Source organism: Rutilus rutilus (genome assembly GCF_951802725.1).
Source record: "Rutilus rutilus genome assembly, chromosome: 3".
In the NCBI taxonomy this organism is placed as follows: Eukaryota; Metazoa; Chordata; class Actinopteri; order Cypriniformes; family Leuciscidae; genus Rutilus; species Rutilus rutilus.
This window is the reverse complement of record NC_140211.1, coordinates 7,478,521-7,494,997: the sequence shown is the minus strand read 5'-3', so window position 1 is coordinate 7,494,997 and position 16,477 is coordinate 7,478,521. Positions and strand designations below refer to the sequence as shown.

The following is a 16,477-nucleotide window of genomic DNA, read 5'->3' as shown; positions in this document are numbered from 1 at the left end:
ACATGGCTGATGCATGAGCTATAATTAAATGTCTCAAATAATGTTTCTCATACAGTAGTTAAATAGTAATATTTCACACAAACATGACAATTCTGTCATCATTTACTCCATATCCATATGTTCTTATGTTTTTGGGTGAACATCCTCACGCAGGATATTAATAAATGACACAAGGTCTCATGTTTTCATTATGTTTTGACTCTTTCTCCAGGTTGAAGTGGACACTGTCCTCTCAGACTTTGAGTCGTCGGACTTTGGTGACATGGTAAGAGGAGTTATTGCGCTCAGATAGCTGGTCTTTTTATTGTCATAACTCCAGAAATATGGTTATATTATCATGACTAATCTAATTCAAAATATAAAAAAAAACTATAACAGTATAATAGTGATAATAAAATACCACTGGTAGCAAGATGTGGCCTGTTGCATACACTAATCTTTCTCTGTTCTCTCATTGGTCAGTCTGAGGATTTCTACGGCATGAGGCGTCTGTACGTCATCTTGGGCTCCTGTCTGTTTTACAAGGTGAGTCTTGAATCTCCTGAAGCCGTATATTATCATGTCGGTGTCACTCAGTGTCACACGTAGAAAGCGTTACACTGCTGCTGTCAGTAGGTAATTGAAATTGAGTCATGCTTGTAAAGGAGTCTTGTTCATATTTGAAACCAGTCTGACAGAAGGGTGACGCGCCGCTTCTTGTGAACACAGCTGTCGGATGAAGAGACTCTTTTAATTATGAATGATGATGTGAAGAGGCTTAAGTTATCAAGTCTACATCTGTTGCTCCTTTAACCCTGTGATAATAGCCAGAAAATATAATTTGACAACACTTTATAAACTTTACATTATAAACGTAATTAGTAACTATGCATTGCATGGTCTCATTAATAATTGTAACCACAGTTATAATACATCATAACACTTATCTATTCACTGAACACACCTTTAGAAAGTATACAACACATGACAAACAACCAGTTTCAGATGTAACAAGGAATCTGCTAATTTTATAATTAATTTTAACTTGGTTACAATTATTTATGAAAACATATAATGCATTATAACGTACATTATTAATAGCTTTATAATGCATTATACATAAAGGCTTCGAGTAACTAATCTTTTTTTTTTTTTTTTTGGAAATGGAATAGTTTGTTAAACCCTTAACACACAAAATATTTAAAATAAATGTAAAAAAAGTTAATGCATGCATGTGTTTTGTGTTGAGTGTCAGATTTGAAAGATGGTAACACTTTACTTGAAGGGGTGTGCATAAGACTGACATGACACCTTCATAATCATGACATGGCAGATGTCATAAATATGAAGGAGGTCTTATGCATGTTTATGACAACTGTCATTAAGTGTCATTCGCTCAATTATGACATTTTTAATGCAAATATGACATTGTTTGAGATGTCTTTGTTATGACAACTTGACATAAACCAATACATCATAACCAGTCAGTGTCTTTGTCATGACAACTTGACATTACCAAGACAACATAAATTGTCATAAACATGACATAGCAGATGAATTATCAAACTTCAGAAACCACTTAGCTTTATGGGTTAGCATTTCATTAAACTGTCAGGTGGTTAGTTTTGACATTGGCTGTCATGAAGCCATTATAACTGTGTCATGAATGTTTTTCTTGACCTCAAGTACAGTGGTACAAATTTAATTTGTCATTAAAATGTTATAATGGCTTCATGACAGCCAATGTCAAAACCAACCACATGACAGTTTAATGAAATGTTAACCCCTAAAGCCTAAGTGGTTTCTTAAGTTTGATAATTAATCTGCTATGTCATGTTTATGACATATTTATGACAGGTTGTGTTGTCTTAATAATGTCAAGTTGCCATAACAAAGACATCTCACACAATGTCATATTTGCATAAAAAATGTCATAATTGAGCGAATGACACTTAATGACAGTTGTCATAAACATGCATAAGACCTCCTTCATATTTATGACATGTGTCATGTCAGTCTTATGCACACCCCTTCAAGTAAAGTGTTACCTGAAAGATTAGGCTTGATTGGCTCATACTTGAGGAGCTGAAAAACACCTCAGTTTTATTCAGAGGCCCAAACTGAGCAAGAATATGAGATTAGATGCAGATGCTGATATTTATATGGCCAAAAGGGAAGATGAGATTCTGAAAGCTTTAATGTAAATTATTAATATCTTTTTAACAGACTACTTGCATAGAATGCATATAAATATCAGTCGTCTCTCTATATCTGCCAATAACAGGTCATAGTAAGATGATATTTAAATGCTTAGTTTCATGATCAAAACTCTGTAGTTGTAAAACATATAAGGCAATGCAATACAATGATGATTGAGAGATGAACAAATAAACCTTCCTCAAAAGCCTGATGATGAATCATATTCGAGACTCACATTTCAACATGATTTTCTAAAAAATGATGTATGGATAATCAAGTAAACCTCAGCTGTAAACTTCAGTCCAGTAAGTGTTCATCTTGAAATATTAATAGCAATATAAAAGTCATTTTTAAGTCTACTTGATAAAAGTCAGTGCAGATTTCACAGCATAAAGACACATGGACCACGAGCTGATAGGAGAGCTTTTTACGATTACACTAAAAGGCCTTTTACTTGCTAAAAAACTATGAACTATCAATCAGACGACAGAAGGACTGAAGTAGATTGTGTGCGATCAGGCTTTAGAAATGTGCATATCAAATATGATACAGCAGGCGTTATAAAACACTCAGACACACTCTTTATTTTTCACTACAGACTTCTGAGATGCTTGTTAGCAGAGTTATCCCAAAGAAGAAGAAGAAGTTTTATTTATATAGCGCCTTTCCGTAGCTCAAGGTCGCTTTACATTGTACATTACAATACATTTACACACACGCACGCACATTACAATCACATAAGGACACGTATAGTCACATTATCCAAAAATACATGTAAAATAGATATGTTTTTAGCTGAGTCTTGAATGTAGCCACAGATGATTGTGTCTTTCATCGACACAATAATTGTTCCACCACTGAAGGTCCAGAACTCAGGTCTGTATTTCTCCCTCTGTCTGGCAGGGTTATCTCATAGCGAACCACCTGCCTAAAGAAGAGCTTGTGGACGTGTGCTTGTACTGTCAGCATTACTGTCTGCTCCCACTGGCGTCTGAGCAGCGCGTGGGACAGCTGGTGGTGTGGAGAGAGGTGTTTCCACAGCGCAGATCCCAGATCAGCCCCGGATACTGCCAGCCACACGCACGACACTTCATGCTCATAGTGGGCCTGGTGAGAGATCGCTGACTGTGTTACAGATTACTAATAAACACTGTTCTTTTCAACTTTCTGTTCATCCAAGAATCCTGACAAGCAGCACGACTGTTTTCAACATCGATAATAATCAGAAATGTTTCATTAGCAGTAAATCATCATATTAGAAGGATTTCTGAAGGATCATGTGACTCTAAAGACTGGAGTAATGATGCTGAAAATCCAGCTTTGATCACAGGAATAAATTGCGTTTAACTATATATTCACATTGAAAACAGTTATTTTCAAATTTAATAATATTTCACAATTTTACTGTATCTTTGATCACATAAATGCAGTCTTGGTGAGCAGAAGAGACATGAGAAGATCTTGCCGGCATTAAACTCTTGAACGGTAGTGCAGCTGATTACCAAAGCCAGCATGTGCCAACTTCATACTCAAAGCAAAACCTGCTACTAGATCAGTAGTCGTGATTGATTTTCTAGTGCTGGTGTGTGGATTTATTCACAAAATGCAATTAGTTTTTACAGTACTGTTCAAAAGTTTGGGGTCTGCAAGATTTTTGTGGAAACTTTGATGCATAGAAAGTTCAAAAGAACATAATTTATTCTTTCTAAGTCTTTATTGTCACTTTTGATCAATATAATGCATCCTTGCTGAATAAATGTTCAGGCATTAATCTATGATGAAGTACCTTTGCACTGTATTTTATAAGGTTATTTTACTGTTATATTTTAGTTTGTTTAGTGAATGTGCCTTTTATTTATTTTGTTGTAAAGCACATTGCTCATCTTTAATGGTGCTATAGAAGTGAAATTGACATTCATACCAAGAAAGATATCTAAAAAGTAAACTATAACGATAACTAAATTAGCGCCGACACCAAAACGCACAGTAACGTGTTACTGTGTTACTGTTTTACTGTTACTGTTTTTATCATTCATCAGCTGAAACAAAGGCTGAAACTTACTAGTGATTCCAGCGATATTGTTTCTCTGTGTTATAGTTGTGGACACTGTATTGTGTGGACTTAGAACAATTTTTAAAACTAAATCTTTATTGTTATGGTTCTGGGTGTGAACAGGCCTTAAAAGTCTTAAAGTCCCCCTGTGGTGAAAATCCAGCTTTTAATGTTGTTTATGTGTCTAAGTGGTGTTTTTAATATGCTTTAAGACAAATCATGAGTAAATTCATAAGTCGACACCATTGCTGAGTATTTTCTCCTTAAAACTGCAGTGAACCAAAGACAGTCTCAAAAACACGCTTTGAAATCGCTGGTGTTTCTGACGTCACAAACTACCTTGTAACCAATCAGATCAACGTGTGATCGTCAACGAGTGGATCTCTGAGCTGAGTGAGTGGAGGCGGGGCTCATTTGCATATTCATAGAACCGCGTATACTAAATGAGGCGAGGGTGTCGAGTTACATTCAAGCTATTTTAAGACACAAAGGTAAAAACGTTTAAATATGTCATTTTGGTGATCAAACTACAGGGGGAAAAATAACAATCTCACTGAACACTAGTGTGCATTCGATAACTATAGTTTAAGTGCAGTAATTGAACACTGAATTAGTGAAAATGTGATGCATACCCGATGTATAAAAGCAGTTTTCCCTGACGTGTGTTTCCAGAGGCACTTCATGCAGTGTGTGTTGCTGGAGGCCGGTGGCTGTGCGTGTCCCGCTCTGGGATCTCCAGGTCCCGACTGCGTTTACGTGGACCAGGTCAAAGCCACACTTCTTCAGCTGGAGAGTCTGGACGCCTCGATCGAGGAGCGTCTCTCGGCCCCGCCCACTCCCTGCCTCTCCTGCTCCGATTGGTTCCTTCCGGCCGGTGGGCGGGACATCGGCAGCTCGCCGATCCTCAACCGTCTGACAGCAGCGATCAAACCCCCGTCTCCGGGCGGGATCGGGCGAAGTCTGTTCGGGGAGGGGGGATCGGGGTCCTCGAGTCTAAGAGGGCGAAGGCCGAGTCCTCAGAGGAGTGTGTCTGACAGCGGCAGCGAGGGTCACGCGGACTCGTCCTTCACCTCAGGTCTGAGTCCTCACGCCACCCCGGACGCCTCCAGTGGGACACGCAGAGACTCTTTCGGCTCAGGAGGATCCGACGGCAGCTTGGGAAGTGCAGGATTTTTCAAGGTGTTCGTCTCACATTAATTACAGTTTATGTGCCGTTTTACTAATGTTACATATTACAGAGGTCAGTCTCACAAAACTGTCACGAACATGTTCAAGCAATGTTTTATATTATTTATCAAAACATAATAATAAATTATATTTGCATAAATAAAATAAAGCCCACTTTATATATATATAATTAGGGATGCACGATATATCGGGCACCATATCTACCGATATATGTTAATTTTTAATGTTATCGTTATCGGACAGATAAGAAAATTTGGCCGATATATTAAAGTCGATAAATAATGGATTATTTCCTCCAGCTGAGACGCTTCAGTTCACCATGATGGATTTAAATTACTTGAAATATAATCACTTCAAAAAAGGAAAATACAGTTCAGTGCAACATGTGCAGCGCAAGTCTGTCATATAGGCTACATTAATTTATAATGAGAACGCTATAATCGTGTGCTTGAGACGTGGCTTTAATGTTGAGACTTGTTTTTGTAGTCAGGCTCTCAAAAATGATATAAAAATTATTCAGATTTAGATTTATTGGCCAATATATCAGATATCAGCTCTTAAATATAAAGAATTATCGGTCTCAGCCAAAATTTTTATATCGGTACATCCTTAATAAATATATATATATATATATATATATTTGCCACCGATGAGGTGTCAGTGTGTATATCAGCACTGCTGTATTCACTGCATATGAATTATGGTCAGGCCCGTCTGTTATTGAGAACATCTTTTGAGTATCTGCCAGAACCTCGTCTTATACAGCAGCATCAGGAACTGCCGTCATAAATCACGTCCATCTGAGTTGTGCTGACGCCACATATTTTACAGACACACTGGACGAAGCTTTCCGGCTCATAAATTCTCACCGAGAGAGACAAGCTGAAGCAAACGCATGGAAACTAGCTTTCATCACATTTATAGTCAGTCCTCAAGACTAAGAGAAAGACAGAATAGAACATTTATACAAGAGTCGGATCAAAAATCAACCCAACATTTATTGCCATAAAAACAGGCCAGTGCTTTTTCGTGTTCAATTATTGACGTGTATAGTTTAGTTTATTTTAGTTTAGGCTTTTTCTTTTACATTATAGTATTTTGTATAGTCAAGCACAAACTATAATCATTTTATTTGTATTATTTTGTTACTTTTTATTTTATTTTATTAAGTTTTTCTTTTACATTCCAGATTTAAGTGCCTTTCAGTAACAAAAATACTTCAATAATATTTTGTAATCTAATCCTTACGTGATTTGTGTGTGTGTGTGTGTGTGTGTGTGTGTGTGTGTTTTCCGTCAGATTCCCCGGTTGAAGCACCCGAACCCGTTCTACCTTGGCTCGCTGAAGAAGAGTCTGACTGACAGGGAATCTGAGGAGATGCACAATGTTCTCAAGTGAGTTAAACACCATCTAGTCTCAGCGACTCTCATACTCATAAACCCACGGTTTCACAGACAAGGCTTAAGCTAAACTAGTCCCAGGTTAAAGCTAAGTTAAGCTAGTCCCAGACTAAAATGCATGTTTGAACCGTTTTATCTGAAAGCAACTTGCAGTGACATATCTTAAAATATGTTAGTTGTTTTGTCTCAAGATTTTTTTTTCTGATGTTTTTGTTTAAGGCACTTTTCTAGAAGCTACTTAAAGGGATACTCCACCGATTAGCATTAAGCTTTGTATCAGTAGAAACCCGGTTTTATTTTCCCTCCCTCATGTCCCCCTGAGACGAGAGATTTCTGAATTGTGTGTCTGGAAAAAAACCTCAGACCTTATTTAGCATCAGAGGCTTTTTTGTCCAGAGGCGAGAGACTCCAGCCAGTAGGAGGAGCTCGTCCCGCATGTCTTCAACCCGCCTATAGGGGGAGCTCACGATAAAACGCCGTCTTTTCAGTTTCGAGTCGACTAGTAGCCTAGCTGTATCATTTCTTCCGATACTGCCCTCTGTAACCGGGAGGCGTGGCTTGGGAGTGGCCTTGTAGGGCAGCGAAGCAAGTGCATTCTGGGAGTTGTTGTCTTTCGTCCACATGAGCCAAAAATACATTTTCTGGGTTTTCTCAGTCTAGAGGGCACCAACTTCTAAAATAATTTCACATTTCTACTACATCAATGACCTAATCGAAGCCCTGACTGTTTTTTTTGCCTTGTTTTTGTTTTTAATTTTTTTTATTTAATTTAAGAAATGTCATGCAGGATTGTAACAAGTGTAGAGTAAGTCACTTTTAATGTCTAAATGACTTTGTACTTGACCTCACGTCATGTGAATGCTGCTCAGACGTCCGTGTGTGTGTGTGTGTGTGTGTGTTGGCAGACTGACCGCGGGCGCTGAGAACACACTCTTCCACTACGTGCTGATGGAGACGGTGCAGGGCATCTTCATCGCTCCCACACACAGAGAAGTCCATCATCTGAGCGGCTCCATCCACCCACAGCTCATCCACAACTTCTACCACTGCTGTCTGTCTATACGCCAGGCCTTCACGCTGAGCCTCCCCACACGGGTACAGCGCTCTTCACCGCAGCTCTTCTGCCCCGTTTCAGGCAACGCTGCTCTAGTCATCAGAGGAGCATGAACAAATGCATCACTATTTACACAAACATCTAACATTTAGCAAACCCAACTGTGGATAATAATCAGAAATGTTTCTTAAACATCAAATCATCATATCAGAATGATTTCTGAAGGGTCATGTGACACTGAAGACTGGAGTAATGATGCTGAAAATCCAGCTTTGATCGCAGGAATAAATTACATGTTAAAATATAATAAAATAGAAAACAGCTGTTTTAAACTGTACGAATATTTCATAATTTTACTGTATTTGATCACAGAAATTCAGCAGAGAGACTTTCAAAAACATTAATAATCTTAGCGAGGCCAAACCCAATTTTTTTAAATTATTTTTTTAAAATGTAAAAGTTGCATTAATTTATTTTATTCTTAAATTTAAATATTTTTTTATAACCAATTACAATTTTAAAAGTCTGTATATTTATGTGTACAGTTAAATAAATTGCAGTTGTTAATCCTTTAAAACCTATTTTCTAAAGAACGTACTCTTTTTTTTAATTTTTTTTTTTATAACAAGCACAAGTTTTATTTATATATTATTATAGTTTCATTGCCTTCATTTTTATAATTTCATTTTTAATTTTAATTTTAGTTTTAATAATTTTGTATTTTATTACTACATGTATCATTGCCAGTTAAGTTTTTCATCTTATATATACAGTACATATAAAATGTATAGATAAAATATATTTAAATTGATTTACCAAAATAAATAATTTGTAATGGTTGTTATGCATTCCTCTGTATTCCAACCAGTCTGTTAAATAATCTTAAACATATGAATCAATAAGCTATCGCAGGGTTATTGCTGGTCATTTCTATGCTATAGTATATATTCGCTCTGCTCTATATTTAGAGTTAAATAAGGGGTGGGAAAAATAATACGCTTCTGCTTCATCCCGCTGCTTTTCCAACATATTGAAATTATTGTTATAATACTTTATAGATATTGTTTTTTTTCTTTCGGTATGTTGCAACATACATGTTGTATTTTTACATTTTATTTTATTTGTATCTTTTATTTTTTCGAAATGAAAGAATAAATGAACTGAAATAGTAATATGGAGGGGTTTGATGTGAATGTGTTTCAGGATCGCAGAGGGACCGAGCGGCCCCAGAGCACTCGAGGTTTGGGTCCAGTCAAAGAACACGGAGTTCTGTTCCAGTGCAAACCTGAGAACTGGACGGATCAGAAGAAACCAGCTCCCACCATGACCTACTGGGTTATAGGGTACGTGACCTCTGACCTCCAGCAGCTTATGACAGTGGGTTGAGATTGGAGGTGTAATGTATTCAAGTGCTCCTGGGTAATTCGTGTTTACAAGTTGGGAAGTCGAAAAGATCAGTTCAAATGTATCGATGTAAAACTTTTTACTCTAAATCTACAAAGTGATGAATCAAGTTTTTTGTTCAGTTTGTTAAATCAAATAATTTCCCATTTGTAATTTCGACTTTGTGGTGAAGTTCATGTGCATTCAACTCATAAGTACAATCTTGTATTTTACAACATTACTGTTTTAACTGATTTTTGATCAAAAAAATTTAGACTTGTGAGACAGACTTTTGAACGGTAGTGTATTTAATGCTATATATAATTAAAATTGTACATTTTTGTTTGTGAAAAAACTATTTTAATTTAACAACATTTTAATAATTAATTTGATTTTTGAGTATTTGTCCGTTGTATATTTAAAAATCTAAATTATTTCCTTTTAAAATGAAAAAATCAAAACAGTTTTTGTTTATTTTATTATTTTAATTTAACTTAGTTTTTTAATAATTAATTACAATTTGAAGTAAGTCTATTTACAGTGTATGTGTATTTATTTTTAAATGCATTGATATCCCGTGAGGAAAACACTGAGGAGGATATAACTGTAAAAATAATAATAATTATCAGAGACGTTTTAATCTTCATGATTGCAAAATGCAAATAACTTCTATTAGAAGTTGCATCATTATATTTATTCCTAAATAAATAGGGTTTTTTTTCCATTCGTTGTTATGATAAACAAGCATTTATGGCCCATTACCATTATAGCATTTATTAATATTTTGAATTCACTTTCATTTGCACTTGAACCACATCCTCCCCTGATCCTCCTCTCACTGTGATTCAGCTTGAGTGTGTTTCCAGCTCTGACTGTGGATCTCTGGTTTGCGCTGCAGGAGAATGCTTCTGGAACCCGTCCCTCAGGAGTTTTACGTGTGCTTCCATGACTCCGTGGCAGAAGCTCCCGTGGAAATGGCCTTCCGGCTGTCTTTCGGCCTGGCCGTGTAGCGCCGGCGTCACACCACCATAAAGCAGGAGAGGAGCATTGTGAGGTGTGTGTGTGAACGAGGACAGAAAACTGCTGGTTCATGCTGAAGACAGAACTGTCCTTGTGATGATAATCATGTGTTGTTGTGGACTCTGTGCTCAGTACACGCAAACGCAACGTCTGCAGCAACGGACGATTAAAGCATCCGAAATGGTGAAAAGCACAACTTTAATACCTCAAACTATGCTGGATTTCACAAGCTACAGGCTCACGAACACTAGAAACGCCATTTTTCAAGTGGGATGAGGTTTTCTCGGCAGCGTTTATGACCACAGCCTTTCCTGAACTGGTGATATGAAATGTTTTTGTATTTTTTTTATTTAAGGTGTGGAACTTCATAAGTTAAAACTTTGTAATACATGCAACAAATGTGCATCATTTATCAAATAAATGAAAGCAGATTTCCGTCAGGTGTTCTTTATTTCAGTGTTTGTACAAAAATAAACCAGATCGTTTCCACAATAGCTTCACACACGTTACATAGTGCGTTTCATTCAGAACGAACCTGTTATTAACCATTATTACACTCAAATTCAATGCAACAATCTCCACAATATTAAGGATTTACATTAAAACGCGTTTGTGTGGTTGAGCTCAATTCAAAGTAGCTTTATAAAGTATTTTCACAGAAATTCATTCTCATGATTTATGAATTTCTCTGAAAATCGTTTGTAATTCTTAGTTGAGTATTTCTGAGTATTGAATTAAATAAAAAATAACAAAAGAAGAAATTTGAAACACTTTAAATTTGCATTCGAAATTAACAATGAAAACTACTTAATGTATTAATGTTAATTTCTACATGTACCAATACATTTTAAACAGTTTAAGTTAATGTATTATGAAAGAACCAAATAGGACATTTATAAATTAACATTAATAATTGCAGTAAAAAGTTGTCCATCGTAACTAACGTTGACAAAGTGACTGTAAAGTGTTACTGTTTCACCAATTTGGGTTTGAATGCACAACATAAATACAACTTCAGCATGATTTTCTTCAAACAACTGTTCAACATTATTGTACGGGGTGAGTTTACGCGACTCCCTCCAGCAGAATGAGGTTTCTCCTGTAGCACTCCAGGCTGCACAGGGGCGTCCCGGTCTGTGAACACGAGTACTTCCTCAGGTTGGAGCATCCCGACACCCCGCAGCTCGCCGGGACAGGAGGAGGCGCTGGCGGCGCTGAAGGGGTCGGGACGGGGATCCCGGCGGGATAGGACACGCCGGCGCCCTGAGCGTTGCTGCTGTACCTCACCATGGGCACCTGGGCCTGTTTGGACTTGCGCTCCCGCATGCTCTTGATCTTGGCCTTGCTGGTCTTGGTCAGTCTCTCGATGGTCTGGTTCTTGTTCTCCTCTGCTTTCTTGGCCGCCTGAAGACGTCTTTTGCGAGCGCGTTCCTCACGCTTCTGCATCATCTCGGCCGTCAGCTCCTTCTCTTTGTATCCCATGGGAAGCTCCAGTAACGGCTGGATCTGCTGCTTGTGTAAGAGGGCTTTCTGTTCAGACAGAGGACAAACTCAAGATTACTCAAATAACTCAAGTTACCAGTAAAGTTTCTTCAACAACTATTCATTTGTAACGATTTGTTTTTGTTTTTGAAAGTCTCTTCTGCTCAGCAAGGCTGCATTTATTTGATCAAAAATACAGAAAAAATTTGAAATATTATTACAATTTAAAATAACTGTTTTCTATGTGAATATAATATAAAATGTAATTTATTCCTGTGATCAAAGCTGTATTTTCAGCATCATTACTCCAGCCATTTTTGTGGAAACTGTGATAAATCCAAATTTTTTATGCAATTTATCAGATGTTAAATACGGTCTGGAAATTTAAGTCTGGAATCTTGAACTGGGAAATGTGCAGGAACCCTGTATTGAGGTTGTATAAGAGTGTGTTCCCTGTCCCACCGGTCAGATGTGTGTGTTTCTACGGCACCTGTCTGGCCGTCAGCAGAGACTCGTCGATCTCTTTCTTCAGCTCTCCATTATCATCCAGCTCTCCTTTCTCCAGCGCGTCCAGCCATCGCTCCTCCTCGTCCATCGGGCGTCCCAGCAGCGAGTCCGTGTCCATGTCGGGCAGGGGACACGGGTCCAGGTTACTGTCCTCATCTGGGTATCACACACACACACATTCATGAACATGTAGTTTAGTCTGGCTATCACCAGACCGAGCTCAATCTTTTAAGACTGAACATTAGTCTGGAGAGTCTGCTCTGTGTTTTCCACTGCACAAGAGGCGTGATCAGCGGGCATAGCTCAAATGACTCTGTACGCAATTGGATAGTCCATCAACCAATCAGACCAGCGATCCGGGTGACGTACTTTGCAGCGAAAACTCCAGGCAGGAAACGTGTCAACAAACGCGTTGGTTTGTAGCATTGATCAGCGGTTTGCAGAAGCAGCGATGGCATCCAGCGATTTTTGCAGGTTATGCAAAAAAAACATGAAAGTGAGGTATTTACACGCGCTCGAGCGATTGGTTTGCTAAACTAAAGACGCCAATGAGCATCGTCGAGAGGTTAAAAGTGTATGCTATCATATAGGCTATTTACATATCACACCGTCATCGTGTTAATCCCGCCAATAGCCCGCCAGGTGGATAAGCCAGTTTGTGATTGGTTCCTGGCCTGGGTTTACCCAGTCTAGGAGTAGTTCACTTTAAAATGTAAATTACCCCATGAAGTACTCAACTTCAAGCCATGCTAGCTGTATATGTAAGAAACATTTTCATATTTAACACGTTACAAAGTAAAATTCGAACTTCCGGCCTAACGGCCATACACAGTCTACTAAAGCGCAACTTGCGCAACTTATGACGTCGGCAGTAGCGCAGTGCGTAGCGTAAATATCAGCACTGCGTCGCATTACTCGCATAAGTTGCGCTTTACACTTGTTTACCGTATGTTCAATTGGCCAGAAGCTAATTATTTTACTTCATAAAGTTTTAAATATGGACATTTTTCTTACACAAACTCATGGTTTCGCTTCAGAAGGCCTTTATTATCCCACAGGAGTCGTGTGGAGGACTTACATGATGGATGGATGCACTTTTATGAGCTTCAATCTGATGGTTGCAATCCACTGCCATTATAAAGCTTGGAAGCTTTTTTTAATATAACTCAGATTGTATTCGTCTGACAGAAGAAAGTCATGTACAGCTAGGATGGCTTGAGGGCGAGTAAATCATGGGCTAATTTTCATTTCAAAGTGAGCTACTCCTTTCACACGGCTTCGTTTCCCCTATATTCGGCTCCAGGTTCTGCGTGTTCGAGTGTCCCGCTCACCCAGCCAGGCTCTGTACTGCTCTATAGGAACTCCCTCTGACGGCACGTCATCATCAGAGTCGTCCTCTTCATCATCATCATCATCGCCATCATCATCAGTCTCTACGTTCAGAGACGACACTGAGCGCAGAGAGTCCGGGATCACGGTGAACGTGGGCACACTGCAGAAACACAGAACTGACTTGTTACAGAGAGAGAGAGACAACATCACACTTTATGAATCCCCTCTTACAGGGTTTGAACCTGCAAACTTTCGGTCACCAGCCCAGATCTTTTGTTCCAATATTTTGTTCCAAACTATACCAATATTCTTTGTGAAATACAAAAGAAGCTTTTTGTCTATAATTTATGTGTCATATTTTGGGGTGAACTGTTCAGTCCCCCTAGTAAAGTCCCCCTGTGGTGAAAATCAAGCTTTTAATGTTGTTTATGTGTCTATGTGGCATTTTTAATCTGCTTTAAGACAAACCATGTGTAAATTCATAAGTCGACACCATTGCTGAGTACTTTCTCCTTAAAACTGCAGTGAACCAAAGACAGTCTCAAAAACACGCTTTGAAATCGCTGGTGTTTCTGACGTCACAAACTACCTTGTAACCAATCAGATCAACGTGTGATCGTCAACCAGTGGATCTCTGAGCTGAGTGAGTGAGTGGAGGCGGGGCTCATTTGCATATTCATAGAACCGCGTATACTAAATGAGGCAAGGGTGTCGAGTTACATTCAAGATATTTTAAGGCATGAAGAATTTTTTTTCAAGGAAAAAACGTTTAAATATGTCATTTTGGTGATCAAAGATGAGTATTAAGGAATACAATTATTGACTACTGGGGGGCTTTTAGAGCAAGAATAAACCAATATAAAGAAGAAAAGGCATATGCATTCATTTGTTCTGTTATCACTCCATGAGTTCAGTAAGACAGTGACACTCGTGAGTACAGTTGTACTGTAAATATATTGATATTATAATGATGTAAAAAATAAGAAAAGCTCATGTTTTAAGGTCTCAGCCTCTTGTTGCCGACCAAAAGCAAACATCTGTTTGGCTGAGTTGTAACATTCAAATGTGCATGAGGAAAATGGCAATAACAACATTTGCACATGTTTCTCTTTGAAAATTAAGGTGAAGTTTTCAAGACAAGGATTTTGAATGAAGTGAATTAAAAACCTGTTGCGCAATAAATCTATTTTAAGTATTTATGTATTTAAAGTTACAATTTCAAAAAGCAAAGGTTGTGCACTTTGAATGCTTTCTGTTGCACATTTAATCACTTATATTTGCTTTGTCTATTTGAGAATATGTGCAACAATTTATTTTTTTAAACATTCTGCAACAAAATGAACTGATAAAAAAAATTGCATTAATTTTGTTGTCTAAAGAAACGCAAAAGGAGTTAATATATAGTTTATGTTGCATCTTATTTGATGCTCTCGTTTTAACATGATTTTTCTAAAAAATAAATAATGTACAGATAATAAAGTAAGCCCAAGTTGCTTCATTTCAGTAAATGTTCACCTTGAAATGTTAATAAGAATATAAAAGTAATTCTTATGTTTACTTTATAAAAAAAAAATGATGAAAGATTTATTTATGTATCATGACCCGAATAGATAAACGTTTTTACAATTATTATAATAAAAGGTCAGAAGGCATGCATTAGATTGCATGCAACAGGTTGTTCAGCAAAAGCAGTTTTGATAAAATATGTGCAACGTTTTAAAAACAATTCTGAAGAAATTCTAATAGACCATTTCCCAAAGGGATCAATACAAAAAGCTCATGTTTAGAAGTCTCTGCACTGCAAAAGCACTGACCTCTTGGTGCCTAGAGTCTGACCTCCAAGTTTGATCTTGAGTTTGAGTTGAGGAGGTTTGAGCACCAGCATCCCGGAGTCTGACAGAGACTCCAGAGCTTCAGAGGAGAAACTGTGTCCATCATCTCGGTGGTGCTTCTTCTTGTGTTTCTTGTGCTTTTTGTGTTTCTTCTTGTGGAGGTTATAATCATCCCCGGTTCCTGAAGAACAAACATCAACCAAGCACACAGTTACATGACAATTCAGTTGATTAGAAAAACACAGGAATGAATGAATATACACTCAGTGTTCTACTTTAACTGTAAGGTCTACATTATCGTGCATGTTAAAGGAATAGCTCACCCAAAAATGAAAATTATCCCATAATTTACTCCCCCTCAAGCCATCCTAGGTGTATGAGTAAATTATGGGATAATTTTCATTTTTGGGTGAGCTATTCCTTTAATTAATATGCGTTTAATACCCAAGAAGACACGAACACTCGCTTATAATTCTCTCTCCTCTACAAAAGCATTAAATGAGACTTACCAGCGAGAAATCTGGGGTGAATCATGTCTTTTCTTTTCCCCATGGACACGTAAAGTGAGTTTGACCTTAACTAATCACCACAATTATCATACTGAATACATATATAGGTCTATTCCTCCATCAGATTAACGCAAATGTACTAACTCCTGTGCAAACTCTCTTAGCATTCTAGCATTGTGTTTACAAATGTGCTTCCTAATGCCAAAGCATTGTGGGTAATGTAGTTCTCTCGCTCACCGCTACTTAGGTTGTTTCTACATTTCGTCACAAATGTTGCAGGACAGTAGGTGTGATTTTATTTTATTTTTATTTTGTTTTTTTTGTGTGAACGCAGCATAATTCTCATATTTTAAATCTTGGTTGTGTGTTTTCGGTTTAATGAGCAATGGCGGTCATCATGTGTTACCATAGACTGTAAAAAATAGTGTGTTACCTGTAACTTTTCTCAGCGCTGCTTAGACAGGGCCAATCACAGTCGTTTGTGTCAATCACCAGGTGTTTTTGTTCCCCAAAGGAAGAGCAAAATGTTTGTGCCTGTC

At 37.7% G+C, this 16,477-nt stretch overlaps 2 protein-coding genes across 2 annotated transcripts in view; one reads left to right on the top strand and one right to left on the bottom strand.

Annotated features, from left to right (window-relative positions):
* Positions 1-10,715, top strand: part of intu (inturned planar cell polarity protein) — a 30,053-nt gene extending 19,338 nt beyond the window's left edge. The window contains exons 9-16 of the mRNA XM_084404807.1: positions 212-265; positions 463-525; positions 3,082-3,288; positions 4,904-5,410; positions 6,719-6,813; positions 7,725-7,914; positions 9,077-9,216; positions 10,155-10,715. Of these exons, the coding sequence (XP_084260933.1) occupies positions 212-265; positions 463-525; positions 3,082-3,288; positions 4,904-5,410; positions 6,719-6,813; positions 7,725-7,914; positions 9,077-9,216; positions 10,155-10,266 (1,368 nt within the window). The 3' untranslated portion in view covers positions 10,267-10,715. The remainder of the gene's footprint in view (positions 1-211; positions 266-462; positions 526-3,081; positions 3,289-4,903; positions 5,411-6,718; positions 6,814-7,724; positions 7,915-9,076; positions 9,217-10,154) is intronic.
* Positions 10,708-16,354, bottom strand: ino80b (INO80 complex subunit B). Its single transcript, XM_084404812.1, has 5 exons — positions 15,939-16,354; positions 15,412-15,610; positions 13,597-13,757; positions 12,249-12,421; positions 10,708-11,806 (listed from the first exon to the last, which is right to left on the bottom strand). The coding sequence occupies exons 1-5, from the start codon at positions 15,979-15,981 to the stop codon at positions 11,342-11,344; spliced, it is 1,041 nt and encodes a 346-aa protein (XP_084260938.1). The 5' UTR covers positions 15,982-16,354; the 3' UTR covers positions 10,708-11,341.
* Between the last annotated feature and the right edge of the window lie 123 nt (positions 16,355-16,477).

What these genes read in the sequence shown, in the direction of transcription:
- ino80b (XM_084404812.1), bottom strand. Translation starts at nt 15,981, where the DNA reads ATGGGGAAAAGAAAAGACATGATTCACCCCAGATTTCTCGCTG. An exon ending in CAGACTCTAGGCACCAAGAG is followed by an intron (nt 13,758 to 15,411) that starts GTCAGTGCTTTT and finishes GTGTTTCTGCAG; the next exon opens with TGTGCCCACGTTCACCGTGA. An exon ending in GCAGTACAGAGCCTGGCTGG is followed by an intron (nt 12,422 to 13,596) that starts GTGAGCGGGACA and finishes TGTGATACCCAG; the next exon opens with ATGAGGACAGTAACCTGGAC.